Raw genomic sequence first — 20093 nt, forward strand, 5'->3', positions numbered from 1 at the left:
ATGGAAACTGTTTCTGAGGCACATAGTCGCGGGTTCGAATCCAGGCTCCATAACATCCGGCCGTGATTGGGAGTCCCATAGGTCGGCGCACAATTGGCCCAGAGTCGTCCGGGGGAAGGCCGTCATTGTACATAAGAATGTGTTCTTAACTGACTTGCCTAGTTAGATAAAGGTTACATTTTTAAATGTAAAGTTGCAGAGGATTGTGGTGAGTGAAGGATGTAAGAAAAGGGGCGACGGGGCGTGAGTGAGAGGGAGAACTTTGGAATTCTACATCCTGCCCTTGCAGTTTAATTCCATAACAATATAAAGAACGCATTGTTGGTTGGTGCTTTTCCACTAAGGAGCTCCAATGTACTTCGATTATTTGTGAAAGGTAGGCTACATTGGGGAGTGTTTTCTTTGTTTGTTTATTTAGCCTATTTGTTTGTTATTTTGTTATATTATTATAGGCTATAATGTCAACGAAGTGGTTGTTGTAATTGTGATGATTTACCCTATTCAATGGATGACTCCGTCATATTACCGACATAAGAACTCCAGTCTCACCTCCACAGAAAGAAATACACAACTTCCTGACTCATTTGTTGTACTACTCTGCTTCAGTCCTACACAGCCGGTTCTATGGGCCATATATTATCATCAAGTCTTTAGGCGCTTCTAAACCACTATTGCACATTCATTAACGTGTGTTTACTTAGCAGCCTGTGATCCAGGGCCAGGTACAAGTGGAAGCACATCCCGGCCTGTAACTCCCTGCTGAGATCGAGGGCTGAGCGGTGTCAGCAGGCCGCAGAGTCGGGAGACCAAATGGCCTGATATTACTCTTGATGCTGAACTGTACGCACCGTCATTAGGAGGTTTTCGGTTCCACCTGAATTGTGTGTGTAGCGTATATACGTGGTAAGTAGCCTACATGTACTAAGTAGGCCAGGAGGAAGGCACAATATGCATGAGACACTTGGTCTTTCACCTCTGTGTGTGTGTGTGTGTGTGTGTGTGTGTGTGTGTGTGTGTGTGTGTGTGTGTGTGTGTGTGGTGTGGTGGTGGGGGAAACTTTAATCCAACCCAGCCCACATCATGACTTTTCCAAATTGTACCATCTTCAGTGAACCGAGTTATCATGCATAAAGTATTCTATAGCTTTTGAGGTGTGTGTGGATAATTGTTTTGCCTTCGGATGGACAAAGGAGAAGGGTCCTCTTTTAGCAGAGCTCCACCCTGAGGCCTGATCCGTGGGGATTACGGCTCTACCTCTCCAGCTCTGCCCGGCCACAGAGAGCCAAAGATAGCCGGGCTGGAGAATGTTTGGTTGGATAAATCATATGGTTTGATCTCGCCTTGCAGATATAAACACGTTTGTAGCTTCATCAATACTCATCAATACTTTATACAGATGTCATCACTGTTCTGTTCGGAACATTGTCTGAAGTCACTCGGCCTGAAGAAGTTAGCAGACTGACAAAAATATAAGGCCTGTCTGTTTTCGGGTTGAGGGAATGTCGGCATAGCAAATCATTGAGTTTATAGGCCAACAGAATAAATCGAGTCTGATTGGACACTGAACGTTTTTAGCCCTTAAACACATATGTTTGCTGTCATAGGTTAACGATCCTGTTATGAATAAAACAATAATAATTAAGTAAAGTGACACGTTCACAGGGTCAGGGGGAATCATGTATAGGGCTATCAAAAATTATGCAGAAATTGATACAATGATTTGTAGACTCATCGATCCATTCTCCAATAATTTCTTAAATTGACGTACCCTGAATTAAGCAATGACGCGTAAAAATAAGGTATTTTTTTTGTCGTGCAATAGATATTTAAATGATGTGATGATGTGGAAAAGATGCATGTGCCCCATCGGATCAACCCAAAGGGCAATTAAAAAATGTGACAAAGTAGACTGAATGTTTTGTATTTAACCCGTTACCAAACCTATAGTCTACAACCCATAGCCTAATTTCACTGATATTGTAGGCTAAAGACCCTCGAATCATTATTGTGTGTAACAAGGTAAATTAGGCCTACTGTGAATTTCATTTGTGTAATTTCAGGGTATGGGGAAACCTACAGCGCATCTGTTTTTTTTATACAAGCCAACATTTTATACAACCTTAAAGAATGAATCAAAATACAAAAAATATATATTATTTTATGTGAAACCCAAAAATGTATATTTAGTATTTGTTCATGGTCCGTGCTATTCCCCTGTGCTCTATATGAACCTCCCTATTGCAGCTCGGTATTTTCTTGCTCTGGATAGCGTTTTAAGTTCGACATTTTTAAACCACGCATTACACATTGTTTGCTTATATAAGCTAAACGTTTGGGCTGCTCTTTCGTTTTGTGTTGCAGTTCTGTAGCCTATTTAACATCGATATTCCTATCAGCTGCTACAGGCTATTCAGAAGTTGTGGCTACTGTTGCCTGCGTTTCTCCGGCCCATTGTGAGAGGAGCCCCCTCGGTCCCTCTCTTCTCTTCTCTCCCTCTGAGCTCAGCCGGTCAGGCCGGTGGACTGCAGATGACTCACGCCCCAGAGCGGCACATCAGCGTTCTGCACCTCAGCGAGCTGCATGGAAGCTCGATAATACCGGGGGAATACCGCGACCAGAGAGACCCGACTGTCAGACTAGCCTCCTGCCTTTCACGGGGCGCACATTCATCACTCGGGCGGATAGATATGTTTGTTGTAATGTGCACGTGTGCTTTTGGCGAAGACATGGCTGCGCAGATGGAGGAGATTGGCGGATTAGAGCGAGTGGAAGGTAAGAGGGACACACACACACACTTAGTCATTCACACACACATGCGCACGCACTCACACACGTCCGCGCTTTTCTCGGAAAACGATGCAGAACAAAGAACAAAGAACAAGAGTAATGTTTCCCTCTCGTTTACACTTCTAAAGCATTTTCTTGGCCTTTATAGCCTACAGGATGTGGTTGCGCGCAGGTATAGTCTATTTGAGAGACGTGTGAAGTGAATACGAAGAAAAAAATACAGGCCTATGGGCCGAACAGCCAGTAGAATATTTGAGGATTAAACAACATAAATCGGCCTCCCATTACGAACGTAAATGCAGTCATTTTAACAAAATATGCCCACGTGGAAATGTTGAGGCACACGACTTTAAAACCTGTGGTGTAGCTATTATATTAGGTGTATGTGAGTGCGCGTGTTTCCCATGTGGGAAAACCACACCACAAAACGGATATCTGTCAACCGTGATTAAATAGCTGAATAACTCCCGTTCGTGTTTCGGTTGATTTCTTAAAAAGCAAACCCGTTGCTCTGAAAGTGCTTCACTCTACCCAAACTCTGAAATCCCAAAACCTTAACCCTTGAAACCAACTTGCTTCTCTAACACCCAACTCATAGTGTGCATTTTATTAAACGTGTCCCTTTCCCCACCCTGTCATTTGTTTTGCAATGAGTTTTATGGATACACTTGGTCGAGGCACTTGTAGATAGGCTTTTTACGGCACAAATTCACTAGCCATGCCAAAACAAATAAATTATCTTTGGTCGGATCCCCCCTAAGAATGCGATTTTACATGCAATCTGAGCCAGAAGTGTGAGCGTGTTGTTGCTGGGTGGGGGGGGGGTGGGGGGTGGGGGGTGAGGGGGCCACCAGAGAGGAGAGGATGTAGGCCTATGTCCAATAGGTATGCAGGCTGTTGCCACAGTAGTGTCTGACGCATCACCACTGCTCCAGTAGATGTGGAGGATGTGATTTGATTTATTGTCAGATCTAAGCACACGACCCATTCCCTTGACCTTTCTTGAATACCACACGTTTTGGACGGAGGCTTATTTCCCACACACACAAAAAATGATTTTTCGTGTATATTACACATCATTTCGCGTGCATGTCATGCATTTGACTTTCTCATGTTTTTAGGGGAAGCTCAACATGTAGCTTGCAACTTAGTCTTTACTTCATAGCCCAATTAATTTACCTCCATACAATCTCTACCAGCTCAATAGCCCCGTCATGCTATTGTAGGCTGTTTTTATTTAAATAATTGAATTGATGTGAAATGTAATTTAATATAGGCCTAGTTCTATACAATCATTTAATATAGCCTACATTACAATCAAACATAGGCCATTATCAGTTGGCTACTTTATTTCATTGACAGTGGAGGGGTAACATCGTTTTAATTTCAGCATGATTATTTCATCAACATTTTTTAATAATAATTGTACATCTGATCTAACATTAATCCTCAATTATAAACAACAACATTTCAATCAATGAATTGGTGCATCAATTTTTGATGACCAACAATATTCGTGTGCAATAAGCTATTCGTCTGTCAAATTTTAACATTCTTTCAAATCTAAAACATATCACAAATCACAGCACAATAAATGAACACGGTCTATTTTATGGACAGGGATATGGTCTGTAGTCTAGCGATTTGTTACCTATCAACGTACCAATAAATAATTCATAAGGACGCCAATGGGTCTTAGAATGAGGAAATATGCTGTGTGTAGCCTATGGATGGTGTATAGCTCTATTGTGCAACCCATTAACTAACCCTCCAGGCCTGAGGTTGTATAGGGACGTCCCCCTTCCACTCCGACGAGGCTGAGACACACCAAGGCCGCCTGCAGAGGGGCAGGACCGGCCTGGTAGTGTTTATTTTCAAATCAAATCAAATTGTACGTGTCACATGCGTCAAATACAACAGGTGTAGTAGACCTTACAGTGAAATGTTAACTTACAAGCCCTTAACCAACAATTCGGTCTTAAGAAAAATAGGTGTTAATAAGAAAGTGTCTACTAAATTAAACTGAAGTTAAAAAAACTGCAATAATAAATAATTAAAGAGCAACAATAAAATAACAGTAACCAGGCTATGTACCAGTACAGAATCAATGTTTGGTGGTACAGGTTAGTCAAGGTCATCTACATGATATGTACATGTAGGTAGAGGTAAAGTGGCTATGCACAGATAATAAACAGAGAGTAGCAGCAGCTAAAAATGGGGGGTGTCAATGTAAATAGTCCTACTATATGTCAACTATGATTTGGGGAAAAAGTATAAAAAAGCTAAATATGGAGATAGCAAGGCTACTTGTTAGACCATTCTGGTAATCCAGATTCATAAATTGAACAGTTGTGGAGGGTGTAAGAGCAAATGTGCCCAATCTCATTCATGGAGTGTTATGGCCCTCCCCCACTGTCCCACGGTCTCCTCTCCCTTCCCTCCGGAAAAGAAAGGAAAATGCAGCTCTCTTCAGTCTTAGGTGCTTCCTTAGCTGAGAGAGAGAGTGAGGGTAATGTTTACTGTTCATTTTATTGTTTATTTCACTTTTGTATATTATCTACTTCACTTGCTTTGGCAATGTTAACATATGTTTCCCATGCCAATAAAGCCCCTTGAATTTAATTGAATTGAGAGAGACAGCATTCCCTACCCCATATGCCCCCCTAGGCAAAACTATGACAACATAACAAACAAAAACAGGTCACAACTCCTGCAGCTATGTCGCACGCTGGGTATGTACATAGTCAATGGTAGGCTTCAAGGGACCCCTATGGTAGGTACACCTATAGCTCATCTTTTGGCTGTAGTACTGTTGACTACTTTATCACTGACCCCAACCCAGAGTCTCTCAGAGCGTTCACAGTCAGCCCACTGACACCCCTATCAGATCATAGCAAAATCACAGTCTACTTGAACAGAGCAATACTCAATCATGAGGCATCAAAGCCAAAGGAACTGAGTAATATTAGGAAATGCTATAGATGGAAGGAATGTAGTTTGGAAACCTACCGAAAAACAATTAGGCTAAAACAAATTCATTCCCTTTTAGACAACTTCTTGGACAAAACATTCCATTGTAATAGTGAAGGTGTAAACTTGGCAGTATAAAATCTTAACAGTATATTTGACCTCTCAGCTTCCCTATCAAATCTAAAAATGTCAAACAGGAAACCGAAGAAAATGAACAACAATGACATGGTTTGATGAAGAATGCAAAAACCTAAAAAAGAAATTTGAGAAACCTGTCCAACCAAAAACACAGAGACCCAGAAAACCTGAGTCTACACCTTCACTATGGTGAATCACTAAAACAATACAGAAATACACTACAGAAAAAGAAGGAACAGCACGTCAGAAATCAGCTCAATGTAAATGAATAATCCATAGACTCTAACCACTTCTGGGAAAATTGGAAAACACTAAACAAACAACAACACAAATAATTATCTATCCAAAATGGAGATGTATAGGTAAACCACTTCTCCAATCTTGTTGGCTCAATAACAAAGAACAAACAGCAAAAACATATACATGATCAAATACAAATCTTAGAATCAACTATTAAAGACTACCAGAACCCACTGGATTCTCCAATTGCCTTGAATGAACTCATGGACAAAAAAAACCCCCTCCAACCCAAAAAGGCCTGTGGTGTTGAAGGTATCCTCAATGAAATTATAAAATATACAGGCAACAAATTCCAATTGGCTAAACTAAAACTCTTTAACATCATCCTTAGCTCTGGCATTTTCTCCAATATTTGGAACCAAGGACTGATCACCCCAATCCACAAAAGTGGAGACAAATTTGACCCCAATAACTACCGTGGGATATGCGTCAACAGCAGTCTTGGGAAAATCCTGTGCATTATCATTAACAGCAGACTTGTACATTTCCTCAGTGAAAATAATGTACTGAGCAAATATCAAATTGGCTTTTTACCAAATGATCATACGCCAGACCACGTATTCACCCTGCACACCCTAAATGACAAACAAACCAAAACAAAGACAAAGTCTTGTCATGCTTTGTTGAGTTAAACAAAAAAACTTTGACTCAATTTGGCATGAGGGTCTGCTTTACAAATTGATGGAAAGTGGTGTTGGGTGAAAAACATACAACATTATAAAATCCATGTACACAAACAACAAGTGTGCGGTTAAAATAGGCAAAAAAACACACACATTTCTTCCCATAGGGCCGTGGGGTGAGACAGGGGTGCAGCTTAAGCCCCACCCTCTTCAACATACATATCAACGAATTGGCGAGGGCAGTAGAACAGTCTACAGTATCCTGGCCTCACCCTACTAGAACCTGAAGTCAAATGTCTACTGTTTGCTGATGATCTGGTGCTTCTGTCACCAACCAAGGAGGGCCTACAGCAGCACCTAGATATTCTGCACAGATTCTGCCAGACCTGGGCCCTGACAGTAAATCTCAGTAAGACCAAAATAATGGTGTTCCAAAAAAGATCCAGCCGCCAGGACCACAAATGCAAATTACATCTAGACACTGTTGCCCTATAGCACACAAAAAGCCTTAGTATAAACATCAGCATCACAGGTAACTTCCACAAAGCTGTGAACGATCTGAGAGACAAGGCAAGAAGGGCCTTCTATGCCATCAAAAGGAACATCAAATTCAACATACCAATTAGGATCTGGCTAATAATAATTGAATCAGTTTTAGAACCCATTGCCCTTTATGGTTGTGAGGTCTGGGGTTTGCTCACCAACCAAGAATTCACAATATGGGACAAACACCAAATTGAGACTCTGCATGCAGAATTCTACAAAAATATCCTCTGTATACAACGTAAAACACCAAATAATGCATTCAGAGCAGAATTAGGCCGATACCCGCTAATGATCATAATCCAGAAAAGAGACGTTCAATTCTACAACTACCTAAAAGGAAGCGATCACCCAAATCTTCCATAACACTTACAGAGAGATGAACCTGGAGAAGAGTCCCCTAAGCAAGCTGGTCCTGGGACTCTGTTCACAAACACAAACAGACCCCACAGAGCCCCAGGACAGCAACACAATTAGACCCAACCAAATCATGAGAAAACAAAAAGATAAATACTTGACACATTGGAAAGAATTAATAAAAAAACAGAGCAAACTAGAATGCTATTTGGCCCTAAACAGAGAGTACACAGTGGCAGAATACCTGACCACCGTGACTGACCGAAACTTAAGGAAAGCTTTGAGTATGTACAGACTCAATGAGCATAGCCTTGCTATGTGCCGTCACAGCAGCAATATTTGTGACCTGTTGCCACAAGAAAAGGGCAACCAGTGAAGAACAAACACCATTGTAAATACAACCCATATTAATGTTTATTTATTTTCCCTTTTGTACTTTAACCATTTGCACATCGTTACAACACTGTATATACTATTACATTTGTAATCTCTTTATTATTTTGGAACTTCTGTGAGTGTAATGTTTACTGTTCTTTTAAAAATTTTATTTCACTTTTGTATATTATCTACTTCACTTGCTTTGGCAATGTTAACATATGTTTCCCATTCCAATAAAGCCCCATGAATTGAATTGAGATAGACTGAGAGAGAAAGAGAGAGAGAGAGATAGATGGTCATCGCCATGCATATTGTAGTAAGCATTTCACTGTTAGTCTACACCTATTGTTTAGGAAGCATGTGACAAATAACATTTGATTTGATTTTGGTTTGATCACCAAGCAGAGGCTAACTAAAAGCTGGCTAACATGTGCCTTCCAGGAGTATCAACATGCCATATATCTCAGACTACACATGGCTGTGAAGACTCTCTGGCCCAGCTCGCTAATTACTCATTACATACCGTGTAATTATACGTTTGGCTTATTGTTAGAACCAACAGACAGATGACTGAATGAGGCACTGAAGCCATGCCATGCGTCAGCTCATCCTCAGGTCCGTGCGATATAGAACTAGAACTTTGAGTTGGTGTGTATGCATGTGTGTGTGTGTGTGTGTGTGTGTGTGTGTGTGTGTGTGTGTGTGTGTGTGTGTGTGTGTGTGTGTGTGTGTGTGTGTGTGTGTGTGTGTGTGTGTGTCGTTGCATAATTATTATGTGGTTTAATTATTTAAAAACATGAGTGCAGACAGTATAAAACCATTTTGATAAATCATATATTTGTTAACAAGCTACTCATAATGAACAACAGCCACCTATGGAGGCGAGGCGAACAATAATGCAAACAATAGATCAAAAGAGAAGGTACTCGAGTAAAAAAGACAATTATGCATTTATAAAAGCTTTGTTATTAGTTGACCATACGTTTTCCACTCATCTCTGTCAGGAAAGCCATACGCCACAGCTTCATATGATGTTCGATATTGCAGCTTAACAATCGAAACACAAATAAGATCAAATGTATTTAGTGGCCTTTTTTGTTAACGAACAAGGTTGTGTGTGTGTGAGAGAGAGAGAGGGAAGGAGGAGTTTATCATTACCCCTCCATACATGATCTGAACATCAATTATTAACGGTGTTGATCTAGCGTCAATGTTCATCATACACAACAAGACCGATTTGGCTGTCTGAATTCGGTTTGATGAAGGCTGGTCTTAACCAATCTTTTAAACCTATAGTTTCTCACCCCCCAACCTGGTTTACCCTCCACGTTATCTGGTTCAGTCTCCCCATAGACCCGATGTCCCATTCACAGTTTTGTTCTAGTTCTGAACTAGAGAGGATTTTCGACATGAACAGTCAAGTGTGAAATATTTAAAATGTTGCCTGCATGGGAAATAATTGTAAGACATGTAACATACGACAGAAGGTAAAATAAATAGGCTAATTATTTGGTCGAAATTTAGACAAAAATGTATTTATTTATGTTGGTTGTTATATATTTTATATTAATTTTCATAATTATACAGGTAGCCTATGCGATGTATTTCATTTTTTAGAGTTCAGTGATTACAAAATTTGTTTTGAAAACCTGTTCTTTCGTATTCCACCACCATGCCTTCTATATATAGGTCTTTACTCTGCAGTTTTCCCACTTAATCCCCACGGCCCTTAGGCCTCCAGGCTGCATGCAAGACAACCCCCATCGCCATGAGTGTCGTATGGAACAGGACAGTCATGCAGTGTCATGTTGGTTTAATGTATCCTATGGTCTCTGCCCGTGTTAATAAGCAGTCTCTCGACTGAACAGAGGACTGACTGCCAGATACCGTTGGCCATCATTTGTCTGAAGTGGTAGCCAACAGTGGGAGGGGCTGAGGAGGCCATATTTAATACAATAATTCATAGATGGTAGACGGTGATTTCCAAATATCTTTAGTGGGATGGTATGCACATTCATAAAAACACCCAGATGCTGGACTAGAGGGTAAACTGAGAAAGACCCAGCTTGGCTTCGAAACGCTGCCCGACCGATTAAAATAAACGTTGAAAGTTGCCTACCAGGCATATTTATTATTTCATCATTTCACAATTTCATTCACACAACATTGAACATTTCTTAGTCTTTTAACCATTTGCCCAATCATTGAGCATAGGCCTATAGACGTATCCTACAGTTAATGGAACGTGACAAGTGATTGAAAAGGGTTGTGTAATGACAAAGACAATATATAATTATATGGTTTACTAAATTCGGTTAAAAAAATATATAGGCCGTGTAAAAAAGAGAAGAACATTCTTTTTTTAATGCATTGTTTTGGAAATGTGAATGGGGTCAATTCGTTTTAAGTTTTTCTCATTTTAAAAGGGTTGCATTTCACAGGGGCTGAAGTTTGGAGTCAGCAGAACTGTTTCTGCTATGTTACCGAGACCCTGACAAATACAATACATCATAAATTATATTCTAAACATGTGCAAAACCTTACCTTGAAATATATAACATCTGAGAGCAAATCCAAGAAACCAACCGCAATAGTTGTTCAGCCTTTGGATGAATTTGGATCCTAGTCATAAGAAGCATGGCACTGCATGACAGAAAACATATTTGGGAAAGTTGGTCAGATGTAGAAATGTCTCTCTTTAACAGTTACAGTGTACTACATCAGTGGAGATCAAATCTGTCATGTCAGGGTTAAACATGAAGCTCACCTGTCTCAAAAACTAACCACAACAAACTATAACAAGTCACATGAGGTGTGGAACTCCCAAAAACATTTTACATGGTAAAATGCGATGTTGATACAAAAAGACATTACAGTTCAGTAGGCTATTTTATCAAATACATTTTAAAATACTTGTAAAAAATTATAGCCTACTTACAAGTTTGGAATTTAAAATATTGAGGATTTTCACGGTTTAATTAAGTATATGCTACTGAAGTTCTTGAACTGTTTATAGGTTCATGACCAAAAATAACTGCGATTTTGTGCCATGTATTAGCCTATAGGCCTAAGAAATTACAAATCTTAGTTTCATGTGTGCATGCAAGGTTAGCCTACTATTTTCTGCAAAATAACATATAGGCAAATAACAAACATAGTCCCAATAACAGAATAGGCATATGTTTGTTATAGGCCGCCTATATGTTATGTGTTGGCTATATTATAGTTTTCTACAAAACAGCATATATATTTGACACTGACCCCTGTGCCAGCAGTGTGCGTCATTAAAATTAAGCCAATATATAACCTCGCTATATAGTTTCCATTAGTAAACCTGTTATAGGGGCACTGAATTGTAATAGGAAGCAGCGCAGAAGTAATTTCCTCTCGCCAATGCATGAACCCTCTTCTCTCTGAGCACGAAGAGAGGACATGTACGGGAAGACTTAGACTTAATCAAGTGCAAGTTGTAAAAATAATTTGCTATTTCAGTGTTTCAGTAGCCTCCAACCCTCCGACAGCTGCCCCCCTCGCCTTCCTTTGTTCTCGCCAACTCTAATAGGTTTTCCCCTGCCACACACAATTCACTTTTTTTCCTTTTTCTCCCCTCTTCCCCTTTTCCCCGTTTTGTGCGGAGCCCAGTGTGGACTGGAGCATTTGAGCAATTTGAAATTAAAGACAACAATAGGGAGACCACTCCCGGGGACCTCTCGCTCTCCACATTACACGGAAGACGCTCGTGTGCTCTCCCGCATTATTGGCAAGTCATTACGTTTCTCTGGAAACCAAACCGGGAGCGAGCGGGAGACTTCTGAGGGCTCGCGGACGGTGATGCAAGCAGAATATATCCATGCACAGTGCAGTTTCTCTGATTGATTCAACCAATATTATGTAATTAACAACGTTTAAAACAAAAGTGTAATGCAATTTTGTTTAAAAAGTGTGCTTTTGCATTTCATGTGTGTAAAGTGTAAGTAATTTACTGAGTTGAACATTTAATTTAAATTAAATATATATATATATATTGATTTGACATGCACAGTTCTGTTAAAAAAAACATTTATTAGAATATTTGGGATTTATTTTAGATCATAATTTGACTATTGAGTCTTCCAAGAGTTAAACACAAAAATACACATGTAAACATATTATTTCAGCTCCATTCATGCTTTATGTAGGCCTTCCATGTTTTTCTCTAATTTAAGATTCTAGCAGTAATGTTTGAGAGCAGATTTGACTGTATACAATTATCCCACTCATTCTAACCCCCGAGTAATTCCACATACATTTCTCCCTCACTGTGCCTATTCCTTAAACCATTTTGCACACACACACACACACACACACACACACACACACACACACATACACACACACACACGGGATGATATATAGGCCTAATTGGAAAGGCAATGACAGTGACACAAACAAACACTTATGTTTTATTCAGGGCTAATGTAAAGGCAGTGGGCACTGTCAGATGTGTATAGGCTAATAGTGTTTGCAACCAACAAAAAACCTGGGCCATGCATGCATCATGCAATTCACCATGAAACGTTCATATGCAAATAGAAGTTGATGTCTAGGTTTTCTAAACATGGTTTTAAACTATAGGCCTTGGCTACATCTTTATGCTATTTAAAAAAATATTTAATGACAACAATAGCCTACAAACAATAGAGAAATCGTCATACGTGTTTTTGTTATGATATAGTATGCATAATGCATATTTTAAAAACCTCATGTTGGTATTTGGTGAATACAATGCTGCCAATCGCAATTCACCATTTGTAAAAACCACGCATGGCAGTAGCTAGTGTTACAAAAGTTTCCAAAGCAAACACATTCGTTTTAAAAGGCCATGTGGAGTCAAAATGGCGCCACGCAAACTGGCAACACTCTTTGAGCCAATCACATCCATCCTTTCAGCGCTGTCACTGGCCATTCGTGATTACGCACTTCCACTTTCCGACCGGCCGCTTCTTCTCGCTCGCGCGGTGTGTAGCCTTCGCTGAAGTGGAAAAAAGACGGTGTCGAAACGGATTGTAAACACGACTAAAACATGACATTTCGGCCAAGTGAGACCAAAAGCGTTGTCACAGTGGGTAGATGAGGATCTTCTGCAAAGGTTTAGGCTCATCTTTGTTGTCTTCGCATGTTCACTTTCTCCGTAGATGGTCTCCGGCGAGCTGTGCCTGGCAGCGGACAACGACTTTTTGGCAAATAATATGAAGGAGATGATTGGAGGTTGCTGCGTGTGCTCAGACGAGAGAGGCTGGGCAGAAAACCCTCTCGTCTACTGTGACGGTCACGGCTGCAATGTTGCAGTCCATCAAGGTAAACACCGAATAAAGTCAAATGCATGTAACATGAAATGTGCTTGACTAACATCCGATAACTAACGTTAGCTAGTTGCTAGCTAGCTCGCTAAGGCTAGCTATCGCGGTTTATCGTCTGCCATGAAGCTGGCTAGCTATCAACGTTAGCTGTGGTGTATTCATTACGTTGATTCTGTTTTAAAAAATGGAAGCAAACGGAACGAAACGGAGAGTGATCTACCTGCGTTTGTCCAATAGGGATGGTCGTTTTCTATGTTTGCTTCCGTTTGGTTTTTAAACGGTAAACGGTTTCCGTAATGAATACTCCCCTACTCTAGCTAGTTTTCTATTAGCTAGCTAGCGAACTATTCAGCTAGCCAATAGCCAAGGTTATATTGTTAGTTAGCTAACGTTAGTTCTATTCAATCGACAGTTGTTCGCGCGTATATTGTGGTAATGTTCATCATTGGTTAAGATAAAGTAGCTAACATGTTATTTAATTTCTACGAGTTGTATAGCCAAGAAAACATTACAGCCTATCTTGACAACTACAGACATTTGTTACTTTAGCCAACTCCATACCCACGCTACCTAGCTAGCCTTCCTGTCTAGTAGGTATGGAGTTGTCTAAAGTAACTAACATTTCTGCAGTTGTCAACATTGGCTGTAATGTTATCCTGGCTATACTATTTGTAGAATTTTGCAAACATGCTACAAGGTCTTACCCAATGATACACATTACCACACTATCCGTGATAGCCAACTACTAAATCATATTTGCCCAATATATTGCCAGATAAGTTTTGTAAACAATAGTGCCATGCGGTTAGGGAACTAGCTAAGTTGTTATACAGAAGGAACCAGGCTGTGTAGCTAGCTTAAGATTGTCTGCAACACATTAAACCCAAACAAGACAGATGGGTTCACAGATCCAAACAACAATGTCAATGGTACTCAGATTCTGTTGACAAAGTCACAATCAGAACTAGGTTGACTGACTCTGGTATCCAGTCAATACGGGTGACTTTGGCTTTGTGAGAGAGAAACTCGTGGTCATTGTCATGATTAGTTTCTTAGTTGTCATAATTCTGGTGAATTGAATATCTGGCCTCTTACCCATACAACTAAACACACCTATTTGTACATGCTTTAGACCCTTTTTATTAAATGCGCACCCACCCATTCGTTTTAAATGTGAATTAATTGGGTCAAAATTATTTACATTTTTAATTTAACCTTTATTTAACTAGGCAAGTCAGTTAAGAACAAATTCTTACTTACAATGACAACCAAACCTGGACGACGCTAGGTCAATTGTGCACCGCCCTATGGGACTCCCAATCACGGCGGGATGTGATACAGCCTGGTTTAGAACCAGGGACTGTAGTGATGCCTCTTGCAATGAAATACAGTGCCTTTACACCTCTGTGCCACTTGGGAGTCTAAATGTAATCTGTAGCTAACCAACACATTGTGACACGGTTGTACCAATCAGTGACCCCTCAGTCCACAACAATATAAACGTTACCCTTTTTATTATCAATGGATTATTTCTGTTGATTAGAGCTGTCCCGACAAAAAAATCTTTGTCGACCTGAGAGTCGTCCTGTTCTTTCAACCAATCAATTGGTCAAAATGTTTTAACTTATTTTTCCATATATAGACACACGCCCTATGTGTTTGAATAAAATAAACTTACATATGCACTGAGCTTGTCAGATGCTTTAAGCACACTGTTTGATTAAATAATTAAGACACACATGACTTGAGAATTAGCCCAATGGTCACATTGTATTTTTTTTAAAGCGAGTGCCTGTGTGACTAGCACATGTTGTCTCGCTCTACTCCCTACTGCTGCAAAAATGGACCCCAGCACAGCAATTGTTTATTGCTCTGTCCATGCTGAAGCTGCAACACCATTTCAGCCATTTCGTTTCTTACTTGTTTCTGACTGACCAGTTCTGTTACTGAAGTCCCTAATTTGTTTAGGAAAAACATTCCCTATTCCCTCAACCCTTGCTCTCTTTATGTGAAACATGTGAGCATACCATGCATGTGACCAATAGGGTCTGACCTATAGCCTATCATAATCACATCAATAAATTGGTTATAACAAACTCCAAACACAGTAACACGTGACAGCAAAATGGATGCGGAGGATGTGAAAAAGAAACTCAAACTGGGCGGATGTTTACTGGTTGCTCAGGAGGGAAAGGGGAAGTCAGATCTGTGGAAGATATTTGACTTAGTTGTGGAAACTACTGGAGATCAAGAAAAAGGAAGTTATCGGAGCACGCGTTGTGTGAGTATTATGTGTGCCAAAGAGTTGCTGTTAGATTACAATATTATAACTTTTTCTGACCATTTGGAACAGTGTAAACAACACTAAATAAATAAGTGTACCAGAGAGTCTGATCTAACAACGACAAAAAAATATATAAAGCCTTTATTACAGCAGACTAAAAATAGTTGCATGCATGCATTAATTTGCTGTTTATTGCATAGTGTAATTATTCAATGCTCTCTTTGATATTTAATTTTAAAACTAAAATGCTTGGTTGCATTTCAAGCATGAATGTCTTGTATGCAGTTGGATGTCATGAACAAATTAATTATTGATACATATTGAAATATAGGCCTAAGTAAGTTAGAGTATAAGACTTAACAGGATGTGCTCTTAGGCCTACAAGTAATACAAGGCTACTAATGATAACAACATTACAGATTATTATAACGATGATCATCATAATAAGGAGATCAAGGAAAAGGACGATATATGAGCAAGAGCTGCATGCATATTATGTGACAAACAGGTGCTTTTACTTTACAGTATCATTTTTCTGCCTTTTTGGAACAGTGTAAACAACACTAAATTAGTTATGGGTGGTCACAAGCCATCAAACAAAGCCGAGTTGCTTGAATTTTTGCGTCAGGAGTGGCATAAAGTCACACAACATCAATGTGAAAGACTGGTGGAAAGCATGCAAAGACGCATGAAACCTGTGATTGAAAATCAGGGTTATTCAACCAAATATTGATTTCTGAACTCTTCCTAAGTTAAAACATTCGTATTGTGTTTAAAAATGAATATGAACGTATTTTTTTAGCGTTATTCGAGGTCTGACAACACTGCATCTTATTTGTTATTTTGACCAGTTGTCATTTTCTGCAAATAAATGCTCTAAATGACAATATTTGTTTAAAAAAAAATCACGTACATTTTATTTTACCCATATTTTGCAGCCCTAGTGTGAGAGAGGTTATTGTGGTTAATAACTGTGTTCTCTCTGCAGCGTGCTATGGCATCGTGCAGGTGCCCACTGGACCCTGGTTCTGCAGGAAGTGTGAATCTCAGGAGAGAGCAGCCAGAGTGGTGAGTCTGATCAATAGAATATCAACAATGCATTCTCAGCACTGTATTTTATGATAGAGCTTCCACTAGTATTAAGCTGATACTTTATAGGAAATTATGTGGTATAAATAGGTACTCTGTGGCACTTACTTCAAAGAATTCAACACAATTGGCAACTACCTGGTAGAGCTGGGACAGTAAACCAATAACTATTGTTACAGACCATACTGATCACTTATCGCAGGCATTTTGCATATGTCGTTCATTACAGTAAGTAGCCTATACTAGAGATATGCGAGGTTTGAACTTAAACATATTATGAACTTAAACTTACGCTCTTTGTTATCACATTAATTCAGGCAATTTATGGTGATATGGATGTTTGTCCATATTGCCCAGCTCTACTACCTGGCAGTAAATACTACCATGTGGTGCTTGTATTAACCAATCCAAAAAAACAAGTACAACATCGGTTAATATTACAGTGACAGAGTGGGTCATGTCCGTGGAAGCAACAGGCATGCCTAAGACCCCAGAATATATCTCATCCTGGCCGTAGAAATGGTTTAACAGTGGTGTCATAGTCTCTTATGATATTGTGTGGACGAAAACTGTCAGGGATGTTGAGGGATGGCATGCATCCTGTGGAAGGGGTGGAGTAACGGGTGTGAAATTGGCATGACTGGAGAGATAAAAACACACGGACACAGACACACAGGAAAGGGAAGCTGTCTTGGGCAGCAGTATGTTTGTACTGTAGGAAAAGCTGAGGCTTGAAGCCAACTAGGCCCTCCCTTCCTATGCTATGGGTTGGAACCAACTTATACTTATTTGATAAGTGTTGGATCACTGATTACCCAAAAGTGTGTGTTAGAAAGAGATTAGTGCACATGCTTGTGAGTGTATCTAAATCAAATCAAATTTATTTATATAGCCCTTCTTACATCAGCTGATATATCAAAGTGCTGTACAGAAACCCAGCCTAAAACCCCCAGCAGCAAGCAATGCAGGTGTAGAAGCACGGTGGCTAGGAAAAACTCCCTAGAAAGGCCAAAACCTAGGAGGAAACCAAGAGGAACCAGGGTATGAGGGGTGGCCAGTCCTCTTCTGGCTGTGCCGGGTGGAGATTATAACAGAACATGGCCAAGATGTTCAAATGTTCATAAATGACCAGCATGGTCAAATAATAATCACAGTGAACGGGTCAGGGTTCCATAGCCCCAGGCAGAACAGTTTAAACTGGAGCAGCAGCATGGCCAGGTGGACTGGGGACAACAAGGAGTCATCATGCCAGGTAGTCCTGAGGCATGGTCCTAGGGCTCAGGTCCTCTGAGAGAAAGAGAGAATTAGAGAGAGCATACTTAAATTCACACAAGACACCGGATAAGGCAGGATAAATACTCCAGATATAACAGACTGGCCCTAGTCCCCCGACAAAAACTACTGCAGCATAAATACTGGAGGCTGAGACAGGAGGGATCAGAAGACACTGTGGCCCCATCTGATGATACCCCCGGACAGGGCCAAACAGGCAGGACATATCGCTCTCGTGGTGTGGGGGCTGTGCTTTGCAAAGTGGGTGGGGTTATCTTCAACCACCAACTTACCATCCTGAGACAAGGCCGAGAATAGTCCTTGAAACAGTCTTGATATGTTCGTCCAGAGTAACGCCGAGGTCCTTCAGTTTTATTTGAGACGACTGCACAACCATCAAGATTAATTGTCAGATTCAACAGAAGGTCTCTATGTTTCTTGGGACCTAGAACAAGCATCTCTATTTTGTCCGAGTTTAAAAGTAGAAAGTTTGCAGCCATCCACTTCCTTATGTCTGAAACACAGACTTCCGGACCTCCCGGGTGGCGCAGTGGTTAAGGGCGCTGTACTGCAGCGCCAGCTGTGCCATCAGAGACTCTGGGTTCGCGCCCAGGCTCTGTCGTAACCGGCCGCGACCGGGAGGTCCGTGGGGCGACACACAATTGGCCTAGCGTCGTCTGGGTTAGGGAGGGCTTGGCCGGTAGGAATGTCCTTGTCTCGTCGCGCACCACTGACTCCTGTGGTGGGCCGGGCGCAGTGCACGCTAACCAAGGTTGCCACGTGCACATAGTTTCCTCTGACACATTGGTGTGGCTGGCTTCCGGGTTGGATGCGCTCTGTGTTAAGAAGCAGTGCGGCTTGATTGGGTTGTGTATCGGAGGACGCGTAACTTTCAACCTTCGTCTCTCCCGAGCCCGTACAGGAGTTGTAGCGATGAGACAAGATAGTAGCTACTAAAACAATTGGATACCACGAAATTGAGGAGAAAAATGGGTACAATTCAAAAAGAAAGAAAAAAGAAACACAGGCTTCCAGCGAGGGCAATTTTGGGGCTTCACCATGTTTCATTGAAATGTACAGCTGTGTCATCCGCATAGCAGTGAAAGTTAACATTATGTTATGACATCCCCAAGAGGTTAAATATATACTGAAAACAATAGTGGTCCTAAAACATAACCCTGAGGAATACCGAAATTAACAGTTAATTTGTCAGAGGACAAACCATTCACAGAGACAAACTGATATCTTTCCGACAGATGAGATCTAAACCAGGCCAGAACTTGTCCGTGTAGACCAATTTGGGTTTCCAATCTCTCCAAAAGAATGTGTTGATTGATGGTATCAAAAGCAGCACTAAGGTCTAGGAGCACGAGGACAGATGCAGAGCCTATATAGTATAGTATATATCTGCATGATAAAGAGTTTTGCTAATCGCCCATGTCTCCCTCCCTCCTGTTTCTCTCTCTGCAGAGGTGTGAGCTTTGCCCCCACAAAGACGGCGCCCTCAAGAGGACTGATAACGGAGGTAAGAATCACCTATATGTCTGGGATAGGTGTTTTGTGAGTAGGGATGTGACAAATGGAAAAATGTTCTTACTGTTAAAACTGCCATTGTTAATGGCATTACGTTCAAAAAAGTAATACAATTCCATGTGAATTCACATTGCAGCTGCGGTGCTGCCAGGAATGGTTTGGGTCTCACTGTGTGTCCCTTACAGATGGTTAAAGGGGCTACACAGGATTTTTATATGTAATTTTGCATTTCAATTTCAGAAAATGTCCATAATATATCTGCAGTAATAGTGGAATGATAGTCTTACCCGCAAGAGTTGTGATTGGGTGTGATATTCGCCTATTGATTTCTCCCACCGGACCGGCATCTGACTTTTGCTATCTAGTGGAAATCGGGTCAAGCAGGCAATGTATAAATCGTTCTGTCATTTCCTGGTTGCTGCACTGTTTGCTCAATTTCAGTTTATATGAGAAAGCCTACAATACTCACTGCATGTTATG

The 20093-nt window shown here is 40.6% G+C and overlaps 1 protein-coding gene across 6 annotated transcripts in view; it reads left to right on the forward strand.

Moving 5' to 3' along the window:
* Positions 1–1031: 1031 nt before the first annotated feature.
* The window catches only part of mllt10 (MLLT10 histone lysine methyltransferase DOT1L cofactor), an 88469-nt gene continuing 69407 nt past the window's right edge, over positions 1032–20093 (forward strand). Inside the window, exons 1-4 of one of the 6 annotated variants that reach the window (XM_042298909.1) lie at positions 1032–2772; positions 13271–13433; positions 16708–16787; positions 19551–19605. In XM_042298909.1, coding sequence (XP_042154843.1) covers positions 13271–13433; positions 16708–16787; positions 19551–19605 — 298 coding nt within the window. In that variant the 5' untranslated portion in view covers positions 1032–2772. Of the gene's footprint in view, positions 2773–12980; positions 13434–16707; positions 16788–19550; positions 19606–20093 lie in introns of those variants that run through there. The other 5 variants (XM_042298910.1, XM_042298913.1, XM_042298914.1 and 2 more) reach the window with 5 other exon arrangements.

This window comes from Oncorhynchus tshawytscha, linkage group LG16 (genome assembly GCF_018296145.1).
Source record: "Oncorhynchus tshawytscha isolate Ot180627B linkage group LG16, Otsh_v2.0, whole genome shotgun sequence".
Taxonomy (NCBI): Eukaryota; Metazoa; Chordata; class Actinopteri; order Salmoniformes; family Salmonidae; genus Oncorhynchus; species Oncorhynchus tshawytscha.